The sequence below is a fragment of the Protopterus annectens genome, chromosome 3.part1 (genome assembly GCF_019279795.1).
Source record: "Protopterus annectens isolate FY-2018-M chromosome 3.part1, PAN1.0, whole genome shotgun sequence".
Taxonomy (NCBI): Eukaryota; Metazoa; Chordata; order Ceratodontiformes; family Protopteridae; genus Protopterus; species Protopterus annectens.
Window position 1 is genome coordinate 296,649,073 of NC_056732.1, and position 24,953 is coordinate 296,674,025.

Genomic DNA, 24,953 nt, shown 5'->3' on the forward strand with positions numbered 1-24,953 from the left:
TTTCTGCGGCATAGATCAGCCTCATGGAGGGGTTAGCAATGGAGTTTAAGGTGGACAACTGAGCAGTAACTTTGTCAGAGACTCCTTCAGTTGCTGTACCTTGGAGAGTATCTCCTAGCTCCTTTAAGAGATCTCTCTGAAGCCTAGTAAAATGTGTGAGATAGTTCAGCGATCTGAGAGTAAAAGCCACTGAAGAGAAGATATGCTGCCCATATCTAGCCATCATTCAATACTCCTTGTTCGGTGGATGGGCAGAAGTAGAAGTCTCCGCTAGTTCCTTCTTAGTGGCCACCTCCACCACCATGGCATCTACAGGTACTCCTTTGGTCAAGAATTCTTTCTCTTTAGAGGCCGAGAGAAATTTGTTGGGTCTTCCGGGGATTGGTTCCATGGCATCAGGAGTTTCCCACATCTTCCGACTAACTAGGTCCAGGAGTTCATCAAAAGATGGAGACACCCAAGAGGCTGAAGGTTGAGACCCGAAAGACTTCAGGTACACCGACTCCTCATCAGAAGGGGTGACAGTAGGCCAGCTGTCTCTCTGCTTCAGGATCTCTAAGACATCTACAAAGGAGATATCATCAGAGGATGCCCTGAGGGGCCCATATGACTCCTCGAGGTCAGTGTCTGAGGTAATGGAGCCATCCGGGGAGTCTACATGCTTCCTCTTGCATGTCCTCTTCTGAGGGGGCTCCTCAGAAGGGTATTCTGGGGAGGTCTTGGAAGACTGGGGGCCACCCAACGGGGGCTCCTGAGGCTGCGGATCTCTGCTGTCGAGAGAGAGAGAGAGAGAGATGATGCTAAGACAGAGGTTGGTGTTTGAGGAGGAAGAGTATTGGTACCCTTGTGCGGAGCTAATGACTGAGACAGCACGCTCATCATCTCGAATGCCGACCTCTCTGGCTCAGAGGACAACCCCGGTTTCGAGGAAACGGAGGTAGCCCTCTGCTCCAAAGTGATCGGTTCCAAGATGGATGTAGGGTCAGTGTTCAAACTAGCCGACGCACCTAGAGGTTCGGGTCCAAGTGTCCCTGTCGGGGCCGACTAGTGAGCTTCCGCTCCTAGACACCAAGGACGGCGCCGAAGTTGTCGGTGCAGAACTCGGTTCGGAGACAGCCACAAGGAAAGCCAGAACCGAAGGTTCTACAACAAGCGGCACCAAAATCTCCGGCTCCAAAGGACCAACACAGCTCAGAGGAGGAACCACAACAGGGATAATGGTCTTAGATGGCTCCAGGAGTGATTAGGCTGGAGCTAGCAACAATTTGGGGTAAAGCAGACAACTTCAAAAATCTAAGAATGACTCTCTCTATATCCTCTTCCAAAAGGCTCTTAGAGGATCTGGATAGCACAGTAGGTGACCTAGATCTCTGTAAAATGGGAGATCGTAAAGTTGGGGAGACCGGCAAAAGCTCTCTAGACCGGCTCAGATGCAATTTCTCAGTAGTCGGCTCCGAAAGACTTGTCAACACTGCAGTGTCAACATCGATAACCTTGACCGGCTCCGAGGACAGTGGAGTCAAAGAGGTTGAAGGCTTATCCAATTTTAAAGTTTTCTGAGGAGGTTCAGACGATATAGTCAGAGCAGGAGAATGTCTCTTCGTCAACCTGACCTTCTCTTTCTTTGATGAGTGAGACTTAGAGGATGAGGAAGAGCTGGCTAAGTCCTTCCCGAAGAAAGGCTTAAGGAGACCTTTCAGTATTAATTTGTTCTTTCTTTCCTGGAGAACTCTGGAGCTGAAAGAGTGACAGAAAGAACAAGTTTCCTGTAGGTGAATGGCTCTGAGGCATTAAACGCAATTACTGTGCCCATCAGTAATCGACATTTTTTGGGAGCACTTTTTAAAACCCAAAGGTTTATGATCTTTGGATTCCTTTGGCATGACTACAAAAGGAAGTTCTATGAAACAGAAGAGAGGACAAGATCCTCTAACTTAAACGGGCCTCACCCTTTAAAAAGCTACACAGAAAAACAACAGAGGACTAGGTCCTCTAACTTAAATGGGCCTAGCCCCGCTAGACTAACTCGCACACAGAGGAGAAACAACAGAGGACTAGGTCCTCTAACTTAAACGGGCCTAGTCCTGTTGAGGAAAAAAGTCAGAAAGTTAAACAGAGGACTAGTTCCTCTAACTTAAACGGACGTAGCTGTGGAAACAGGAAAGAAGCTAAGTCAGAAAATGAAAAAAACACAGCCCAGCAGTTCAGGACCCGTAATTAGCAGCTACTTAATCCAACTTGTTCCAACCAAGGTGAAATTACTGGCAACGGCCGAAAGGTCTTTGAAACAAACAGTCTTTATTGAAACAAAATTACTCCAAGCGCTTTCACCCATATATTGTCGGGCTTTTTCAAGGAAAATCACTCAGCAACATTGTGCGCATCAGCAAACAGAATTCAATTTCTGAAGAGCACTTGTGTCTTGGTGGGAGACTAGTAATTTTATTTAAGTTACTAGTCTCCCACCAAGACACAAGAGCTCTTCAGAAATTGAATTCTGTTTGCTGATGTGCACAATGTTGCTGAGTGATTTTCCTTGAAAAAGCCCGACAATATATGGGTGAAAGCGCTTGGAGTAATTTTGTTTCAATAAAGACCTTGTTTGTTTCAAAGACCTTTCGGCCGTTGCCAGTAGTTTCACCTTGGTTGGAACAAGTTGGATTAAGTAGCTGCTAATTACGGGTCCTGAACTGCTGGGCTGTGTTTTTTTCATTCTAAATCAGAAAATACCACAAATAGTAAATCTTAAACAGCAGGCAAAAAACTAGTTAATAATAGAAACGACACTGCACACAATATACTATGCCACTGAAAACTAGAAAAAAACAAGGTCCTAACCCAAACGTGGACCTACACCAATAGGAATTATGTCAAAAAACTAGTACACAGAAGGATACCACACAGAGAACAAAAACGGGCCTAGAACGGCCAACAAGTTCTCAACACTAACTACGAAAAATTAGCAAAACACACTGCTATAAACTACCTATGAACTACAATAATAATGAAAAATATGCTACTTAGCCACGGCCAAGCAAGAAGCACTTCTGAACTCGTAGACGTGGCAAACGAGATCTGGGGATTCTTACTAGTGCACCATGGGATACCTACCTTGCTATGAGCCAACTAAGAGACTATGAGCTTTGTAATCGGCCGAGTTGGAGCCGAGGATTGGCTCCGAACCCGTATGTAAGAATGAAGGTGAGATAGGACTATAGAACATCAATATTTTTTTTAAATTCATGGAGTGCTCATTTCCATAACTCAAATATCCACTGCGTCCCAGGCAGGTATGTCCCTAGCTTTGAGCAGCACACTACCCACACCTAGAATGATGCCGCAGTATAAACAAAAAAGTGAATGATTTCAATAATTGGCTTAGTTTTTGGTGTCATTCAAAGGGGATCCAGTTCCTGTCAGCTTGAGAAGCCATGGTCGACAAACTTTGCTGCTTTGGCAGAGATGGTTTGCACCTGACACCTCTAGGCTTTTAGCTGCTGGCAAAGGCTCGTGTCCCCCATAGTGCCCTTTCTAGGCAAGGTCTCAAAAACAACACTACTGACGTGGAATTTACCAATCAGAACAAAATAAGGGTCATGCTTTTAAATGCTACAAGTTTAAACCAAAAACTGCACTCCCTGGAAGCACTTCTATCACTAGATGATGTAATTGTCTGTGCAGTCACAGAAATCTGGTTCAAGGCCTCAGAGAAGACCTCAGCCTTGCAAGGCTACAATGCCTTACACACCTTTAGACCACAAAATGAATGTGTGAAAACCTAAGGAGGTGGTGTTTCAATCTATATTAGAGATACATTCAATTCCTGTCTAGTTACACTGGACAACTCCATGGAGTTACTCCAGGTCCAGGGTTACAGTGGGTAAGACCCCCCATTCAAGTCACAGCCAGACATAGATTCCCCTCCATGGGTCATGATGCCCATGAAGCCTCCTTGACCAAACTGGAGACAATTCAAATTTTACTGAACACACTAGCTATGGGGGATTTCAATTATCCCACTATAAACTGGGAAACCTATGCTAGCTCTAACTCGCTAGCACAAAAGTTCCTTGACTTTGTTAATTCAAATGCCATAGAACAAACTGTCCATACCCCAACAGGGGGAAACGAACATTCTGGATCTGGTCCTCACCAACATGTCAAACACAAGCATTGCTGCAACTGTTGGATCCTCATTAGTTAATACTGACCACAAATCACTCACCTCTGAGCTGGCACTAACACTAGAACTCACAAAGGGTGAACTCAGACTAAAAAACTTTACCAAGGCAAACTATATCCTCCTAGGTGAAAGTATAAATGCATTCCAAGCCCCACCCCAAGCTGGAAGTGCTCATTATGCCAAAGCTTGCACTAAAGGCCTCTACAATCAGACGCATAAGAGTATAATCTCAGCCATACCAGAAAGAATCAAAGCCAGAACCACAAGTAAAAAACAAGCTGCCATGGTGGACACCCATAATCAACAAACTTTACAATAAACACATGAAGTTGCTGTCCAAGAAAACAAAGGCAAAGCACCTTGCTTAGCCTTGACAGGAAAATAAGACAACTTGTCAAATCTTCCAAGGGCTCCTTTGAGAGAAACTTCAGCAAGTACAGCCAAAGATAACCATAAGGACTTTTACAGCTACATACATAACCTAAATGGTAGGATCCAAGAATGTGCAGAACTAGTGGACAACTGTATCTCACACACACTGACCCCACAGAGATAGCAAACCTGCTAGCGGATAGGTTTGATGAAAACGTCACTCCTTTATACCCTTCCTAATTTACAACAAACCTTCCCCCAAACTCCCCCTCCACCCTACATATCTAAACAGAAGGTCCTCAAAGCCTTGTCTAAGGCAAAAAACACAACCCCTATAGGAGCAGACATCATCCCAAGCTGTCTCCTAAACAGGCTAAAACATGAACTAGCATCATCACTAAGTACTCTTTTCAATCATAGCCTAACCACAGGCTTTGTTCCTGCAGAAAGAAGAACAGCAACAGTTACTCCCCTCCCCTCCACAAAGGTGGCCTAGCAACAGACCCAGGGAATTACAGACCTGTAAGCCTGACCAGCCTCATCTGTAAGGCCATGGACGTATCATTATGGACCAAATAAATAAAGACATAGGTGACCTCCAAACCTTGGATGTTACCCTATTCAGTTTCGTCCTGACTGTTAAATCTGGTGGATTTCTTTGAAAATATGATCAAGGCCATTGATAAGGGCAAATCTTTGCACACAGCGTACCCTGACCTGGCAAAAGCTTTTGACACATCACCACATTTAGGCATTACCGATAAACTTAGCAAAAAGAAAGTAAAACCCTTCATTGTAAGATAGATTGCCAACTGGTTCACAAACCGGACACATGCTATCAAAGTCGGTGACTCCACATCAACCAGCAGACCTGTCACCAGTGGGATGCCACAAGGGTCAGTGCTGGACCCCCTACTGTTTGGTATATACTTCTCAGAAGTTCAAGTCAAAAGTAAGGGGTTGTGGCTGACCAAGTTTGCAGACAACTGCAAATTAGGTGCAATAACTGAATCCCCAAATGATGTCAGTATACTCCAGGAGGGTCTCGCGCAGACCAGTGACTGTTGTATTAGCCATGGTCTCAAACTGAATGCAAAGAAATGCATCATCATTCCCTTTGGCATAAACATTGATCCTTCACACTATCAAATTAACAATAATAAGTACCCAAGACGTCATAGGGGACCTGGGATCGCAAGTTGACTGTAACCTTAACTTCGACCACCATGTGTCTACTGTAATAAGGAAAGCTTTCTACATAGCACACTTGATTAGTAAAGGTATCGCCTTGAGAGCAAAAGAAGTCATAACCTCCCTGTACTCAGCACTTAACTGGCCCACAATTAAGTATACAGCCCCATCTGGCATGTACAGTACTACGCACCTGCAGCAATTAAAGCAACCTCAGAGGTTTCTAACAAAGAAGATTAAGGGACTCCAGCATGTGCCTTACACAGACTGACTAAAGTCCCAGTCACTATCCTCCGTATCATACAGACTTCTTAGGGAAGACTTATGCCTGGCCTACAGAGCAATCTATGACCCAAACTTAATGAACTTGGTGCATATCCATAAATAAACAGGACTAGGTCTACCCATTTCAGGGACCTAAATATAGCCTGTGACTTAAATAGGACATGCCTGAGGGACAGACTTATCTCCCAACTGCAGTGTCTTTGGAACAGGCTACCAATTCATGTGAAACAGAGCACCTCTATGACACCATTCAAGAGGAACCTGGATGAGTGGATGGGCCACCGTAAATTCTTACTGGGGATAGAGTGCACAACCCTCCTGGACATGAGCTGTCATCACAAAATGCAATCTTGTGTACTGACTAGCATTTCTATGGTATTACATTGGGATGAAACGGCTGGGCTTAATATTACCTCTGGGTCGATAGCCTAGTAATCTCCTATGCACTGACTTCTTAAATTTAGTTACCAACTTGCCCTGGGCTTTACATATTTCTAAATCTAAAATATTAATGGAAGTAAGACCATAAGCATAGTAAACTTCGAATGCATTGTCAATTAGTTTAAATAAACCCTAAAAGCTTCCAAACTATTGAAATGGATGGGAGTTTGAAGTACCTGGCATGACATTACGCTGCAGTGTTTATTTCTGAATATTAAAAGAGAAGGAGCTATTACAGAAACATCAACAAAGTAGAGCACTCATCTCTAAATATGAATGAACGGAAGCGCTACAGAATCCTGAAAGCCCAAAATCCTGAGACCAAAATCTCGAAAGTTCAAAATACTGAAAATCAAAATACTGAAAATCAAAATACTGAAAAGTCAAAATACTGAAAACACACAGGATAGCAACACTTACTATATTCCAGCACAAGTACATACAGAAACAAATAAAACACAAACTATATTACTCTTCTCCAAGTATAAGCAGGGGGCAAGCCCCCCTGAACACCCCCTCATACTTAAATATATCAACTCCGAGATTGTACTTAGTGTAGTGAAGTCGAATCTTGGAGTTGGTATATTTAAGTAGCAGGGGGTGTGGGGGGTACAGCACTCCACATTTGGGGTGCAGGGGGGCTTGCCCCCTGCATATAGTTGAAGGTAATATGTTTCTGTATGCACTTGTGCTGGAATATAGTAACTGTTTCAGTATTTTGAGTTTTCAGTATTTTGAACTTTCGAGATTTTGGTCTTCAGGATTTTAGGCTTTCAGGATTCTGTAGTGCTCACGAATGAACAACTGGTGCTCTCTGAAAGTGCGATTCAATATCCAACAAAAAATGAGTCAGGTAAGGTAGAACTTAGGAGGGAAGGAGGTAGTACAGGTGGAAATAAGTCCCATGTAGCTTCTGTTCAATTCTTCCTTCAGACTACAGGTATACATGTAGTGGGTGTCCAAAGAAACTGTGCCACAAATGGCTGTGTTTGGAAAAATTCATCAGGATACTCCATCATCAGGAATGCAATCTTAAAGTTTTAAGCCAGGTGTGGAACAGACAGGTATGAATGAATACAAAGTGCTGTAGTCATCTGGTGACAAATCCTGTTTAGAGTAGTGGTGTCTGGGGCCACCTCAGTCAGTTTAAATCCATGTGCACCTATGAGATGGTCATTTGGAAAGAGAGCAAACATAAAAGTTGCTATAAGGAGTTCAGTGGGATAAAGCTGCCTATAAAGAACGTCAAACAAAGTGAAGTCTATTGCCTTTAAGATCTGCACTGAAAAGTTATGAAAAATCAAAGGTTACTTTGCGATATTTAAAGAAACCAGTCTACAGTGATGGCATTGCTACAGGAGGCAGATAGTTATTGTGTACCTGGGATATGGTGTAAGCTGCAGAAATTAGTATTTTATGTTTAACAGAGGTTTTGCAGCTGGTCTGTGTTCAACCACGTTGATATTACATTAATGTTCCATCTGCAACAGACGGGTTGCTACTAGCCCTGATATCATTAGGAATTACAAATATTTAACAGCACAACTTATGGTGCCATAAATAAAACTTGCATGTTTGGGGATGTGGCTAGGGATATCAGATTGGGATTTTGGTAAACTGCAGCATACTCTGGGTATACTGCACAAAATTAGTTTCTGATACCAGCAGATGACAGCAGCAAGAACAAGACAAGAATATATTCAATAAAGTCAAATATCCTGTCACTGAACACAGCACCTAATAGACTGCCACATTCTGGTACACTAACAAACTGAAACAAGAGTTTTTAAAAGCTATGCAGTGTAGGTGTAATTTATACAACTGGTGAGTGAGCAGATCAACAGCTATGGAAAATGGGGTCTGGACAGGAGTTCAGAGATGGTCCTGTAAAAGGAATATATGGTACTTTCAACAAATATGGCTTTATACATGCTGCCCTTATATCTCTTAGGCTGCATGTTTACCTTGCTTATTCCTACCACTGTCCCCAAAATTACTTCTTAATAGGGTTTTTCTAGATTGTGGCAAGAATATCATGCATTGTTGGTGCATAAAATACTCTCTCACACCTTTCCTATTTTACTCCTAACAGAATCCATTTCATAACATGTTCTTGAACCCAGTTTCTTCAAAAAACTCCCAACATGAACCTTTTTTTGTCCTCGATAGCATCTTTATATTCTGCATAGTTGCATCATACATCATTCTTCACTGTTTTTTTTTCAGGGAACACTATCCCTAAGGACATCATCACTAGTTTCTGAAACAGCCATTGCACATTTTATAGATGTTTAGCATGTATCTAAAACACAGTATACTAACAGCCTCAACAATGAAAGTAATCACTAACCAACCTCTAAAGAAGGCTTTAATATGACATGACAATATTATGGTTATATAACAGCAAATGCCACAAGACTTGAGTCAATAAATCTCAATGGTTTCCAGTACAACACAGGGCCACTTTCCTATTAAATACTTTTTCATACAAGTTCCTAAATGACAGCTCCTGTCCGTCACTAGGCAACTTCCTCTGCTTCGGGGATTCTTCCTTTTCACAGAGCTATGCAGTAGATAATCTATTAGCCATACACTGACATAGTATGACTAAAGCTGAAAAAGCATTTGCCAGAGTAGTCTCAATATACAAAAAAAATAATCCTCCAAGAAATCAGAAGCTTATCCACATCAACTGATTTTCTCAAACCCCTTAAAAAACACCTTAATGAAATAAAACAATGTCATTCCTTTGACAATTATGGAAACATCATAGCTAAAAACTCCAACTCTGATGCTATTTTCCTATATCTTACTACAGGCCTATAAATATCATTAGTTTTGCTTAATATGTAGTTTAGTTTCACTAGATTATTTACTCTCTACCTCTTTTTTTGCATATATGGAACCATATACATGTAATATGGTTGTAAATGTATTACACTTCCAAAGATTTCAAATATATGTTTTATCTGACCTGTTTACATGGCTACAGCATATAAGAATGTAAATTTAGATCTGAAGTAGGAACTTCATTTGTCAGCAACCTTTGGGATACGGATCTGATCTCGGATCCGAGCCAGCAACTTATACTACAGCATAGATCCGAGCTCCTAGCTCTTCCCTTTACCCATAATCCCCTGCCAGCCCTAACTGACCTCAGATCTAGTTTGCCGCACTTCAAGCCAACAAGCTGGATTTTGAGCTCCTGGTAATTCGGAAGGTTTTTGTGATAAAAATCTAAACATTTTTGTACTTTCTTGTGTGATTTTGTGTAGGTTCCCTCTTAAATATCTATTTTTGTTAACATTTTTTCCTCCCTACCCTCGCTGGTCCGTAGTGTGTGTTTGTGGTGTGTTAGGGGCCTAGTGAGTGTGGTTTACGTTCAATATGTCGGAGGCCCCTAAAGCCATCTTTTCAAAATGTACCGAGTGTGGCCTTAAGCTCTCACCGGCGGATGGCCACACCCGGTGCGTTAGGTGCCTTGGGGTTGAACATCTTTCTTCGGGATGCACGATTTGTAAATTTCTACTATTGTTACTCTGCTGTGCTCAAATGCTGCATTTCTGGTGTTGCTATCAACCATCATGACCCAGGTCATACTTGAAAAAGGGTCCAAAGACCAGTGTAATTACTCAATTACTAAATGTGAAACAAATAAATAAAGAATATGAAAAAAATTCAAACCATTATTTTATTGAGAATACACATACCTAATATATAAGGGAATTTGTCCCTATGCTTTCTACTCTCCCTTACTATAAAAAAATAAACAAAAGTTCTACATCCTAGGGAAAAATGAATTTCCCTTTATTTGATGAAACTCCTACAAACAGCATTTTCACAGTGACATCTGTCTTGTGGCTTTCACAATGACTGTACATTAATACAATACACGTATATAACACCTATGACTTCTATACCCATTCCTATCCCAGCCAAACTAATATAACCTGCCGTACTGTTGCATGAAAAGCATCAGGGACAATGCCCACCTTAAATACAGCCTCTCTTTCCTGAAGAGAATGTTTTCTTTCAGATTACTTCCCAAACTGACCATTTCCATACATGATACCACATTTCATACCCAGACACTCCCCAAATAACAGAAAAATGTTTCCATTATATCTACCTACCTAGGAGTTACACATTCCTGGTAGTACACTTACTGCTTAGCCAAGCAAAACCACCATTTTACAATCCACACAACCCAAAGGCCTTCTTGAAAATTAATTTTAATTATGCTACAGGCTGGTCATGGTGGTTACAAGAGGAATGCATTCATCTCTAGCAGAAGACTGTCAGACTTGCCATATTGCAGTAGGAATGCAGCAGCAGCACAGGCAGCTCCACCCTGACTACACCCCTAGGGGATCCGAATTCAAATAATGGTTTGGGCACCTATCAGAGCAGGCAAGAAGGAAATAGAATGATGTGGTAGTGTCTGTTCACCTATTCCCGTGGGATGGCATGGGGACTTGCTAGGGGCACGAACAGCGTGCCAGTTACCAGTGATGCAGTACAGGGAGAGGAACAGAGAGACATTTCACCATGCAGATGGGGATGTGTCCCCTCATGATACTATTGTAGGGGTCCTCTGGTGACATAATCCCAGCACATGAGCTTGGAATTAGGGCTTAAAAGAGAAAAGCCCATTGCACAGCTGCAGTATGACAGCTCCCCAATAGGCTCATCCCATTGGGAAATGTGTAGCAACTCACAACCTTGGAACCGGCATAGAAACATTGGGCCATCCCTTGTGCAGAGCTCTTCCAAAATGTAGACCCTCCTAGAGTGTGTAACACCAAAGGCTCAGCAATGCACAAAGACCTCCATGGATGTAAACATCAGGATCTGGCAGTGGAAGAGCTAAAAGTCAGTCATGAGCAGTGTGTGTGCGTGTCTGCAGGGGTGGCAGGATACATGTACATAGTTTTATCATGTCTTAAAAGTACAATACCACCTGCACAATCATTGTTAAACATAAAAAAAACCTAACCAGTTGTGTCTTGCAGTAATGCAATTACTGTAGACAAATTGCTGTGCATGCCTGTTTGTGTGTGTGTGTCTGTGCATCTGAGTGTGGGTGGAAGGTGCGTGCACCTGTACATGTGCGCATATGTGCATGCACATGCTCGCATTGGTGATTGGTGTCTGCCAAGTTAAACAGTATGTCAAGGACACTCTTGGGCAGTGAATGGCCAATCTATGAAAGGACAGTGCCATTAAATTGGAGGAGACTATCTGGATACATATGATAAAATACTGGAGTCTAAGATATTCTAAAGGAATATCATTGGCAAATGGGTTCCAATAGGAACCATCATTTTTCCATGCACTTTATGGTGCTAACAATACCATTTCAGTATTAAAGAGATCATTATCAAGGGGGAGGGAGGCAATATTTCTAGAGTCTCACTTTTTTGGGTTAAATTCACATTCTTCCAATTCTGGGATCACACTTTTGAGCCAAGCTCCCATTCTTCTAAAGCATACAAAGTACAGTGGTTTGTGGTCACAGTGTGGTAGATCAGGTACACAGTTCTGCCATGGAGAAGTGAAATATACCTTGAAAAGGAATGTAATTCTCAGACTATGAATTTTCTGCCTATGTTTCCATTCAGTATTAAACTAAACCTGTGCTTACTAATTAGCATCAACTAATTAACAGGTATCCAAGAGGATTATTTACAAATTGGGGATAACAATCTAATCTTGAGTAGTGAACGACAGCAGACAAAAAAAATGTTAACAATGGTTATTAAGGAAATAATAACAATTCACTTGAAGCAGTACTCATTTCAGAAGCAGTAGTTCTGTTACACTGGTACATAATGGTGATCGATTTTGTGCTGCCAGTTAAAAAACACTGGCTGGAATTAAGAAGGTATCTTTAAAATGTTAAAAAGATCAAATGACTTGGTTTTTTTCAGCCAAGATTAATCCTGTAGACAGCCAGGCCAATGGGCTTCAGTGAGGCATACATTATATACGACTCTGAAGAAGCCAGTATTTTTCTGGTGAAAGCGTTAAGTCATTTTGTCTTTTGTTATTAAACTTGTCACTTCACCATTCATTTTGGTTCGTCATCAGTGGCTGTTTTCTACCGGCATACATTATGTTCCTACTAAATATCAAACACAACACATATCCGTGCCTACATGTTGTGATTAAGAACTTTAAAAATACAGCCATGCCTAAACCCATCCTATTATCTAAACGTGCATGTTAAAAGTAAAAAAATTCAATTTAAATATGTGCCTTATTGTCCCCTACTGAGCAGATGTACTAGTCCAGCTGTTAACTATAATGCAAATTAAATATCTGGATACAGTTCCTGCTACAAAACTGACGTTCAGCATTCATACTTACTTTTATGAAAGAAATGTACAAACCTTTCTCTAGAAGAATGCGTAATGTTTCACATCCATATTTTTGCACCTCTTCATTTGTAAAGCTTTTCAAAGCATCCACTACTATCTGGAAGACATCAGTTTCATCATCTAACACCAAGAGTGCAATTGCATCTGGAATTAAAACAGAAAAGCATAACCCAACAACTTTTTGTCAAGCAGCAGTTTGTACGAGAAATTACTCAAGATGACGTATTCCATGCATATCCTTATCAGTTGTTTTTTTTTGTTGTTTGTGCAGTGCAGAAAACATTTTGTATATAAACAAATTACAATATGTAATAAAAGAAGGGAAGGGAAGAAACTTTGGGCTGATTTATAAATCCATCTTCAAAGATAAGTCTGTCATTTCTAATTTTAATTAAACAAAGACAACATGTGTTGATGTCTGGGTTAATTACTTACAAAAAACATGTTGGTAGGCTTAGAATTTCGAATGGTACCTTAACAGCTAGTTATTTTGATTTGCATTAGAGCGGTTAAAGTACAGTTTTGTACCTACCATAAATGTAGATGTTCGAATGCTCACCCTGCTGCAGTCATCACACTTGGGTTATCCTGTCGTCAGGCGGTCCCGCAGTCAGCCGGATTTCCAAAGTCTTGGTCCGATGTCGGTTGCTGTCGCCTCTTCCCTGACCGTCAGTGCGCCAGGGGGTACATATATTGCAACCGACGCCATTTTCTTCAGTTTTTCTTGCCCCAGATGTCAGGTGCCCCCAAAAAGGTGATCCAAATTAGTACCAAAAAGGTGTGATCACTGTACAATCACAAAATTCCTTCAGCTATAAGCAAATACATCAGAAAGGCATAGCAAAGATTTAGCCAGTAGATCAGAGGGGTTGGAGGGAGGGTAACCTGGACTGCAGCAGGGTGAACACTCGAACATCTACATTTATGGTAGGTACAAAACTGTACTATGTTCATCGTGTTACCCTGCTGCAGTCATCACATTTGGGTTGAGTCCCAAAGCTAAGGTATGGTGGAGGCATCATAGAGGGTTAGTGGAGGCAATGAGGCCCTGCAGAACTGCAGTGGCGAAGCCTGCCCTGGATTTAGAATAAAGAGGTAAGTGATAGTGTTTGGTGAAGGTGTGTACAAAACTCCAAGTTGCAGCTTCTAAAATTTCCTTGGTAGGAACTCCCCTGAGAAAGGCAGTAGAGGTAGCTTTTGCCCTGGCAGAGTGGGATCTAATGGTAGGAGGAACTGGTTTCCCATGATGGGTATAGCAGAATCGTATGCAATGGCCTATCCATTTAGACCCTTGTTGAGGTGACATGCCTGTGCCCACCATAGAAATTCCTGTTGAAGGCAGGGAATGAGAGATATCACTATGTCCAAGCTGTGGCTGTGTTGAGACCATACGCTTTTTAGGTACCACCGTAATTTCCTCATATGCAGTTTCGCAAATGGTATTATCAGAATGCAAAATGCCATGAAGCCCAAAGCCTGCAGAATTTTTCTTGCAGTTAATTGGGTCTTTGTTGCCATTGTCTTGAAATATTGAGTCAGTTGTAATTGCTTGTCTGGTGTAAGATGAGCCTTCTGGGCCATTGTGTCCAAGCTGGCACGCAGGAATGTCATTTTTTGTGAGGGTACTAGTTTTGACTTCTTTTCGTTTACTGTGTACCCCAGACAATTTAGTAGATGCTTCACAAAAGCCAGATGTTGTAAGAGAATGTCCTTTCTTTCTGCTTGGATGAGGCAGTCGTCCAGATATGGATATATTTGAATTCTTCTTTGTCTGCAGTATGCAATTACTGGTGCCAGGCATTTTGTGAATACTCTGGGTGCAGTAGATAAGCCAAAGGGCAGTGCAGAGAATTGATAATGGGTTGAACCTGCAATGAAACGGAGGTATCTTCTGCAACTTTGTCTGATAGGGACATGCAGGTATGCCTCCTTGAGGTCCAACGTTACCAGCCATGCTTCCTTGCCCAACATGGGAAGTAGCTGCTGTAGTGTTAGCAACTTGAATTTGGGAACTTGTAAGTAAGTGTTTAGAATAGAAAGGTCCAGAATTGGTCTCCAAGCATTTTCTTTCCTGGGTACAAGGAAGAGTCTTGAGTAAAATCCTCGGCCTTGCTCTTGAGTTGGTACCCTTTGAATGGCTCTCATGGCCATGAGAGCTGTAATTTGTTTTTGAGCCTCTGCCCTTTGATTTTGTGGCAGGTTTGGCATTCCTCTTTTTATTGACAAGGTGTGAAAGTGGAATCTGTATCCTCGTAAAATTATGTCTAGGACCCATTTGTCCTTTGTGACCATGTGCCAGTTGTCTGAAAATAGTGCTAGTTTTCCCCCCAAGGGGGCTGACAAAAGAGCTTTGTTTGGCCAGCTGAGGTGCAAGTCATTGAGTTTGCCTTCTGGTAGGTTGAGACCTGTCTTCTCCTCCCTTCTGGGTTGGAGTGCCGCTTTGGCGAGGCTTATACTGAGCTTGTGGTTGTCCTCTGCCCCTTGGGCGTCAGTATTTACCCCTCTGAGGCCTGTCAGTGGCTGGAAAGGACCAAGTTTTTGTTGGCCAGTTTCTGCTGAAGCGAGGGGGTTGTACTTGTAGAAAATCTTTGACTGTCTGCATTGACTTCGCCTTATCTTCCATTTTCTTTAAAACTTCTTCTGCTTTAACACCAAAAAGAACATCCTGCTGTAAGGGAGTATCTAATAGTTTTGCTTTAACATGATCAGGCAGACTTTGTTATTTTAACCAGGCATGCTTACGTATAACTGATCCAGTGACAGCTGCTCTGCAGGAGGCCTCTAAAGAATCAAACCCACATTGTAAGGTATGTTTGCCCACCTGCTCGGTGGCGTGCAACAAATCCTGTACTTCTTTAATTTCAGATTGTTGAGGTAAGGTGGTTATCTTTTGTTTTAACTGAGAGATCAGAAATTGCTGATACTTAAGCATATGAAATTGACAGTTTAGTGCTCTCATAGCTAGAGTGGCCGAGGTGTAAACCTTTTTCCCCCATCTGTCTAGTGCTCTTGAATCCCTTTCAGAAGGTACTGGATTTTTAGACATGGAAGCCTTTGCCCCCTTGGGACCCTGGGAGATGGGTCAGCTATTGGGCTTTTGTAAAGGAATTTGTGGGAATCAGGTACTCTGTAGTATCTGTCAGGCTTGGCCGGGGCAGGAGGAAGAGAGTCAGGGTTGAAACTGGATTCTAAGTAGACATCATCCACAATGTTCAAAACAGGAGGGATGGCTACAGGTCTGTATTGGGGGAGTAAAAGAAACTCTCTCAGCCTTTTCTTGGAATCAGAGTAATCCTGACCTTCCCAGTGAAAATGTTCCCTCATAGTGTGTAAAGTTTCCCCAAAAGAGCAATCTTCTGGAGGGGAAGCTGAGGGAATAGATTCCTCAGCATCAGAATCTTCATAAGGAGAGAAGGAATAGTCTTGGTCCCCAGAGGAATCCAAGGAAATAGACAGTTGTTCAGAGGAAACAGATTCTTCCTCTTGTCTAGGCCTTTTGTCAGAAGGAGTCTGTGAACCCCTGATAAGAGAAATCAAATCTTCTGCCATTTTGAGCATCTGTTTCTTAGGCATAGGGCCTTGAACAGGTGACTGAAGTGAAGCCTTTTTTGATTTAGGAGGAGTCTTCGACCTGGAAAAAGTTTTGACTGTAAGAGTCGTCGGTCTGAAAACGCCTTCAGAAACCGATGGCATTTCAGAAGTACCGACGTCCTTGGAAGGTAAATCGTCGGTAGGGCCTGAAGTAAAGGGCTGCGTCGGCCTAGTACATTCCGACAAAATATCTGTAGCGGTATCGGGTTCCAGAACTGCGGTGGTCAGAGGCTGCGTCGGAGCCTCACTGATAACCTGAGAACCGGAGACCGGATCAACCGAGGCCTCGGAATCGGGCTTAGGCCTGGGCTGTCGGTCCTTGTCCCTGCATTTTTTGTGCACGCCGGTAGTCGGTAGCTCCGACGGCATGTTATAGTTAAATTTTCTACCAAAAAAGTGTCGTGCAAAATCAAATCGTCTTTTAATAGTACGTTTATTAAATCTAGCACAAAAACGACAAGAAGTGACGTCGTGGTCAGGGCCTAGGCAAGGAATACAATAAGAATGAAAATCCTTATGAGGTATTTGCTTCCCACAAGAAATAGAATTGTTAACTTTTTCTGACATCGGTCTGAGGCAAGAAAAGTTTCCCCAACGGGGTACTTAGCTTTATAGAAGACTTCGGTCCGAAATTCGAATTATCTCAGGAGTCGGCCGACCGGCACTTGGGAACTGCTTCTGCTTCGGGCACTGCGCAGCAAGAAAGACTGAAGAAAATGGCGTCGGTTGCAATATATGTACCCCTGGCGCACTGACGTCAGGGATGAGGCGATAGCAACCGACGTCGGACCAAGACTATGGAAATCCGGCCGACTGCGGGACCGCCTGACGACAGGATAACCCAAGTGTGATGACTGCAGCAGGGTAATAAGATGAACATCAACCCTTCTGCAGTTACTAATTTCAGAAGTGAATTTAAATCTCTAGACCGAAGTCTTTATTACTAATATTCATTTAAAGGCATATTTAAGGTACTACTGTAGAAAGATGATCAAAGCGTCTTTAACTACAGAACTGAGGACAGCTATAAAACTAGGTGATTTTTACATCAGTGTTTAGTAGTTTGTTGATTTACAACTGTTATTTGCCAGTTCACATTGTGGTATCCTAGAAAAAAGTTAAACAGCAATTTGGATAGGTGGATTTTTCAGATTGGTTTCATTTGATCTGGTTTATAAATAGAATTTGATGTGATCTAATTTACAGTTAGTGCACAACATTTGGACAGATGATATACAGAATTCAAGACTCTCAATTTCTTGCCTTTTTTAATTCTGGGACAGCTAAAACATAAAACATTCATTGTTTGTGTTCCTGCAGTATCTAAAAATAGGTGTGTGATCAGAATGTTTACTTCTTTGTCTCTCTGGAATCTAAACACTACCAGGTGGGAAATCAGTGCTTCTGAAAGATTGTCAAGCTACATCAGAAAATGACAGTGAGCCAAGTTTGATTTTTTTCTGTCACTGAGTAAGGCATCTAAACGCAATTTAAGTTCTAGCTGTTTCTTCTCTTAATTACCCTTAGATTTGCCATTAATTTGGCATTTTCTTAACTGGTCAAAAATTAAACTTCAAGCAGAATGGCCTTGCTAGGTTAAGAAAAGATATATTTACAGACATAAATCTGAAAACAAACGTATCCAATATAAATGGAAAACGTGATGGATCAAACAACAGAAAATGGAAAGAGCAACATAGGTCGAATGAGAACAATGGGATAGAGATCTGTGAGATGATCAGGATGTGGGACAGCTTTTCATGTCTGGGAGCATTATGGTGGCAGAAGGCGTGATTTCCACAGTGTGCACCCCACCACCTGTCTTGCATCTCCAGCACATCAGGCTTTGTCAATAGCTGTGCTTTCATTGCCTGGGATTCTGTGCTATACAGAAACACTAGTCACACCACTGTTTTGTACGCCTTGTTTCTCAGCTTCTTTGGCATTCTTCTGTCACACACTCCCCCTGCCACTCTGTGCCAGCTGGCTGCAGCTCCTCAGATTCTGGATCTGACCTCCTCATTCATACTTCCCTATTCCTCAACCAGCCCCAAATACCTGAAGCTGGTAAACTGTTCCACTACTTTCCCTACTATCTCAGTTTTCAGCTTCTTCTAATTTCTTCCACTTACTGCCATGACGGGCATTTTGTCTGAACTCAGTTTCATGCCATGTGTCTTCAGTTTTGCATTCCAGTCTATCATTTGTTGAATTTCCTGCTCATAGTCTGCTTACAGTGCCACTTTTAAGTGCATACAGTAACTTCGCTGATCTGTCTTGTTTGCTAATATAATCCATCATTAGTATCAACAGCACTGGGCTCAGAACTGAACACTGAAGCACATCCATTTCCACTGCAAATGTCTCTCTCAGTCCAAAAACTGCTTGTATTTGTGCCACTGGGTCCTTGTAAACTGCCTGCACTAATTCTACCAATGTATCAAGGGCTTCAAACTACATTACTGCTGAAATCAGCTTTCTTGGAAGCTTGTCGTATGCTTTCTCCAAGTCTAGGAATGGACTCTTTTCCTCATTTCTAGCTTCTGCATTATCTGTCTCACTTTAAACTTGTATCACGATCAGAATGAGAACTGCTCATCTCCTATCTTACTTTCTGCTACTCTATGCAATTGTTTATCAGTGACACTCTCCAGAACCTTCATGTAATGTGACAGCAGTTTGATGCATCTGCAGTGCTCACAGTTGTGGATGTCCACTTTGCTCTTGTACACTGGCACTAAACTGCTTATTCTCCAGTCATCTGGATATGCCTTTCTCTTCATACCTTGATGACTATAGCCTGAGGAGCCATTTCCCCTCCAACTCACCCAGCATTCTTTCCAATCAAACATCCTTATTAAATTATCACTTATGACATACACAATCTTACATTTATGTAAATGAAAAGCAAACAACATTGGCATCATTTTAGTTGCAAACTTTATACATCACAGACACCATTGAAACAACTGTAGTTGCAAACATTATACATCACTTATAATCTATCCAGTCATTGTCAGTTAAGCATCATATGGCTCATTCAAATCCTGCCTCTTAAACCTTGTTCCTTCTCTGCATATACTGTTCCCACAATTCCCATTTTTTCCTATGTAGTTTGCTCTTTCTCTTTTTGAGTTCCATTTTCTAGTAATTGCTGTCTTGGCAGCCACCATAATTAGACTCAGCAGAGCTTTACTATGTCTAGACAATTCCAATTCTGCATCATATCTCAAAAAAAATAATCTCCCCAGTCAATCCAATCCACTCACCCAGCATCTCTGACAGAGTGGTCTGCAGGGAATCCCTAAAGTCTGTCATCTCATTACACTCCCAAAAAATATGTTCCCAGCCACCTCTTTCTTGCCTGTCACACCTCCAACATTTGCTAGCCACCTGAGGAAAAATTCTTTGGAGTCTACTTGGGGTATAAAAATACCTATCTAAATACTTCCAGGCAAAGATCCTAAATCTTCTAGACTTTGTTGCATATTTGGTCACTTTGTGAATTGACTATCCAATCTCTCTTCCCAATCCTTTCTAAGATCCTCTGATTGATTCTTATAATTATCATGTAATATTTTATACACTCTTTTAATTATTCCTTTCTTAAAGGCAGCTTCTGTTCTAGATTATATTAAAAACTCTACCAGTGCTGGTCTTTCATTTAGGATCCCCCTATTTCTTTCTCTTTGCCTATACTCTGATATCAGTCCCTGATGGGGAAGGCAATCTCTAACCTACACTCTAAATAAATTCTTGGCCTCTTCCTACTCTATTACCTTTCCCTTTCTAGTTATTTGCTCCCAATACCTTGGTTCCTTTGCCAGTTTTCTCCAATAAATTTCAGCTCCCTCTTTCCTATTATCTGTATCCTTAACCACACTCATCCCTATCAGCAGAATCTCTTTTCTCCATTCCCATGCTGGTTTAGTTCTTAGACTACTCCCTGCTATTTTATGAATATAATACTCTGTATGATTTAACTCACCCAGCATTTTGATCATATCTGACATGACTACATGCGAGTCTGCTGCTTTTCATGACTTAATTTCCCTTGGTGCTATTCTTACTTCTAGGGTGGGTTATTCTTCTTTCATCATAGGCTATACATGGGACAGTACAAAACTGCAGAGTTTTCTTTATTCAGAAGCAACTGGAAGTACTCCTTTCATCTGCCTTTGATATTCTCTGGACTGATGAATAGACTGCTGCTGCTGCTGGCATCCCGTATAAATGGAGTCTGATGACTATTTTCTTTATATTTCTGTCCTTGCCTTGCAACATGACTGAATTTCTTTGTGCCATCTGCAGAGTAACTTTCCAAAATCACAGGAATGACAGGAAAATTCAAGGCAATTGAGTCTTGCAACTGCCACGCGTAAATTGTACATCCCTACTGTAGGAATGTTAAGCCAGTCAATCCAGGGATGAATTTATGAATTGCCATCCAGCAGATAGTATATCACACTGTTTGATCTGCAGGAGGAGTCACTATAAGAGGTGGTAGAAGAACTGAGAAATAAAACTGTCTCTCCACCTTGTTTTATCAATTTGCTGATGAAGATTTAGATTCCTGGTTCTGGTATTTCTGGGACTGTTTAAAATATGACAGTAGAGGAGGACGACGACCACTGGATCACTAACTGTACAGATGGCAAGGCACACATCTCCTGTGAGACACTGAATACAGAAATAATATTTCTAGTCCTTTCTGGTAGCTTAGGGTTTTTAAGTCTGTGATCCTTTTAGTTAGAAACCTTTGGGTCTTTAGAATGGTTTAATATGCCTAGTGGTGTACACCCCGGGGGGGGGGGGGGTATTTATTCAATAACTGGTCTGATCAGTGTTGAATCAAAAGGGACAATGACCTCTTTAGTCTGGCTGAAATTCCTTTGACAATTAGCTGCATTAAACAATGATTTCCCTTACTACTGTTGTAACATAGTGATTAAAGGAGAGGGAGCTATCAACCCAAATCCCAAGGTCACTAAGTACATTCTTGAAGTAGGCTATCATCTATGCTGTATGCTAGGAGGAGGGACTGTCTTACAAATGTTACAATGTTGCACTTTTTAGCATGCAATCTGAACCCACATTTAGCAAACCAGGTATTTCCTAGTTTAAGTACTTCCTGGAGAGCTTGTGAATCAGAAGTGGATTTGATAAGGACTACCAATTTGACGTCTATAGCAAACTTAGTTAGCCAGAGGTCTTGTTTTTTGGTCTGAAGGTCAGACAAATGATTACTTAACAAAAGAGAACCAAACACTGAGCCCTGTTCACCACAACTGGTTATGTTCACATTCATCCAACTCTGTATACCTGTCAACTGTACAGTGTGGGTTCTGCCAGTTTTTTTTTCATTAACAGTCTTGCAAGACTGTCCCTTCTACACAGTATTGAAAGTCATTTGTTTGCCAGTCATTCTGCATATGATTATTTTTCTTCTGTTAGGTGGGTTTGCAGCTCCAAAAAAAAAAATTTCTGTGCAGACAGCAAATAGAGTCACATCTCTGGGTACCACTAGGTAAGCTGCAAAAAACATCTGCATCACTGAGGTTGCAGCCAGTGCTACTGCTAAAGGGAAAGGACACTTTATGTCTTAATGTAATTCAGACTTGTTAAAGCCATTATATCTTGAAAGGTATGGCTTTCTTACCCATGAGCAGCTTGCCCTCCTTCAAAAAATGTAGCATTTAAATGTACTGCTACTGTTCAGTGAAGACTAACGCATACTGATAAATCCAACTTGCTGATCTAGAAAAAATATTTCCTTTACCCTTCAGGGAATCAATCCTACCAAGGGAAGAGAGATCTGAAGCAGCTTCAGACCTTTTACCAGACTTTTTGCAAACTCCAAACTAAGGTTTGGAACCACATTTCTAAACTCCTATCTATTGCAAAAAGAAATGTCCTGGAAAAAAACACGACTTTCATTGACTTAAAGCCATATGCGTGGAAACTGAATCTGCAAGTATTTTTTCACGATAAAGTGAAAAACATCTTCAATAACAAGAACAGTGTACAACTGAACAAAAAAAAAAGTGATTTTTGCCCTACTATTAATCTGATAAGAGCTTTTGAGAGTAAATGTAAAAGAGACAGACATCAGAAGAGCCCTCAGCAGACCATGCCACAAGAAGTTTTGCAAACTGAGTCAAGATGAAATTAAAACCCTGAGGCATGAGCTGACATAAATTACATTGGCTCATGAAAGATGAAAAGTAAGGAAGCCTTTTTGTTACTGACAGAGACAAATATGTTCAAAAGATCGAAGGAATGCTCAGTCACCACTAAGATTACTTCCAATTACAAGAACATATGTGACACCCTGCAGCAGTTTTAAGAGGATGACATTATCAATAGAAGACTGTATGATTTTTTTTAGCAGTAGTCCACCCAAAGCTACCTAGTTTTTTGCGACTCCTAAGCCTCACAAGAATTTTAAGGACTCCCGGCACAGATATCTTGTGAAGGTGGCATCACTGTACCAGGGATAATTTTTCTGCAATATTGCATTAAATCTTTGGCTAGCAGGGCTAACTCTTTTGTTTTGTTACTCTTGATTTTCTAAGGAAATTACATATGTTCCTGTAATGTCTGGATTAGATTTTTGGTGACTACTGAAGCAGAGACGCTCTACACTGCTCTGCCTCATGAGAACTGCATTAAGGATGTGAGAAATACCTTGAAACTTCTAACATACTACATTTGGTGCTAAACAACATTTTTTTTGGCTTTAATGGTAGTATTTACAAAACAAAAATGTGGCAATGCAATGGGATTAGCTATGGCCCCTAGCCTAGCTAATACATCTTTAACTAAGTGAGAGAGTAAAACAGTTTGTAACTTAAAGAGTTCTGGTGCTTCATCAAATGTTACCTTAGATTTATTTACAATATTCTTATTGCATGGGAAGTGTCCGTGGAAGCTCTGAAGAAGTTATTTGTACACACTGGACAACTGACTGATTTTTAAAAATGTACTACTCGTCACCATTACCATACATTTAGTTTTCTGGATCTCACTGTTTATAAGCATGCATAGTCACAAGAACTTTACAAATGATTTATTTTGCAAACTCACCCCGGTAAACTTACTGTTTCATGCCAGCAGCATGCACCCACACATAACGAATAATGTGATAAAGTCACAAGGTATGTGAATTGCTCTTGTGCCCAGAGAAACAGCAAATTTTTTTAAGAACCCGCAGGACCTCCACAGAGATTTTCTTGAGAGGGGATGTGAAAGTGAGACCATCAGATCTATTTTTGATCCTATTAAGGACATCAAGGCAAGGGAGGATGGTTCCTTACATGAACCGCCAAAAAGACTGTTATGTGATTTCAGAACTCCCTACACTGACCAAAGGAAAGAAAAAGTGAAAAGAAGTTTGACACTGACTTTCAGTAAAGATGCCCATGATATAAAAAGGATAATTTGTGACAACTGGTCCATTATGTCTAGTAATAGACTGGTGGACAAGATTTTGGACCTTGGTCCTCCTTTTGTTTTAAAAAAAGTCAGGAGCGTTAGATTTTACTTAGAAGGGAGTTTCAAAACGGACACCGTGGAAAGGTTTTGTAATGTTAAATATCGACCCCCCCTTTCTGTACCTTTGTGAGTTCATGAGCTGCAAGGATTTTTTTTCATCTGCCCCTGCAGAAATAAGAAATATAAAAGCAAGGTGGCCTGGAAATGCAACGTGGAAAAGATTTTATGAAGAGCCCAGTGCTCCAAGTGTCAATGTTTTATATTGGGAAGACTGTTTTTAACTTTAAAAGGAAGACAGCCCAACACATATCTGAAACTGGAAATAGACTAAGCAAGAATCTTCTTGCAAAGTACAGCACTGAATCCCCAGGTCATTCGTTTTTCACTTTTCACATTCTGGACATGCTCACGACCGGTCTGCTAGAGGGAAACTGTAATGCCATTCTGGAAAAGGAGGAGCTAGAATAACAAATTCGCCTTAATGCCTATAACCCACCTCAACTTTATTCTGCTAGTTTGATTACATGCATTCTTTAGCTTAAGAAACCTGACTGCAGATTGTTTTATTAATGGTTATGATGTCATATTTGCTCTGATCTCCACTTTTCTCAGGCATTTTTTATACCTTTATTTTTTATGTTTTTTTTTTTTTTTGCTTATTACTTATTCTGTAACAACATACACATATTCATTTGCATTTTTTTCACAATTTATAGAATGTTTTAGTCCTACATTTTTTAGTGTATAGTTGACTTCTTAGATGTTTAGTTTTAGGATCATAAGACATTACTAGGGCCCTTATACACCTAGCCAAGTTCTACCCTTGTTTCCACAATCAGCACCTATTACCCCTGTACAAGAGGGACACAGGTGGAACCCCTGGGGTGAATTTACGGTTACCCATCCAATCGTCTAGACTGCATTTAAAGAGGGCCAATGAGGTTCTCTGACATGAAGTGGGAGTCTGTTCCAAAGGTGTGGTAACCTCTGTGAGACAAATCTGTCCCTTCAGCAGG

At 41.2% G+C, this 24,953-nt stretch overlaps 1 protein-coding gene across 1 annotated transcript in view; it reads right to left on the reverse strand.

Annotated features, from left to right (window-relative positions):
- Positions 1 to 24,953, reverse strand: part of LOC122797661 (leucine-rich repeat serine/threonine-protein kinase 2-like) — a 485,842-nt gene that overhangs the window by 191,506 nt on the left and 269,383 nt on the right. Inside the window, exon 5 of the mRNA XM_044066201.1 lies at positions 12,865 to 12,996. Coding sequence (XP_043922136.1) covers positions 12,865 to 12,996 — 132 coding nt within the window. The remainder of the gene's footprint in view (positions 1 to 12,864; positions 12,997 to 24,953) is intronic.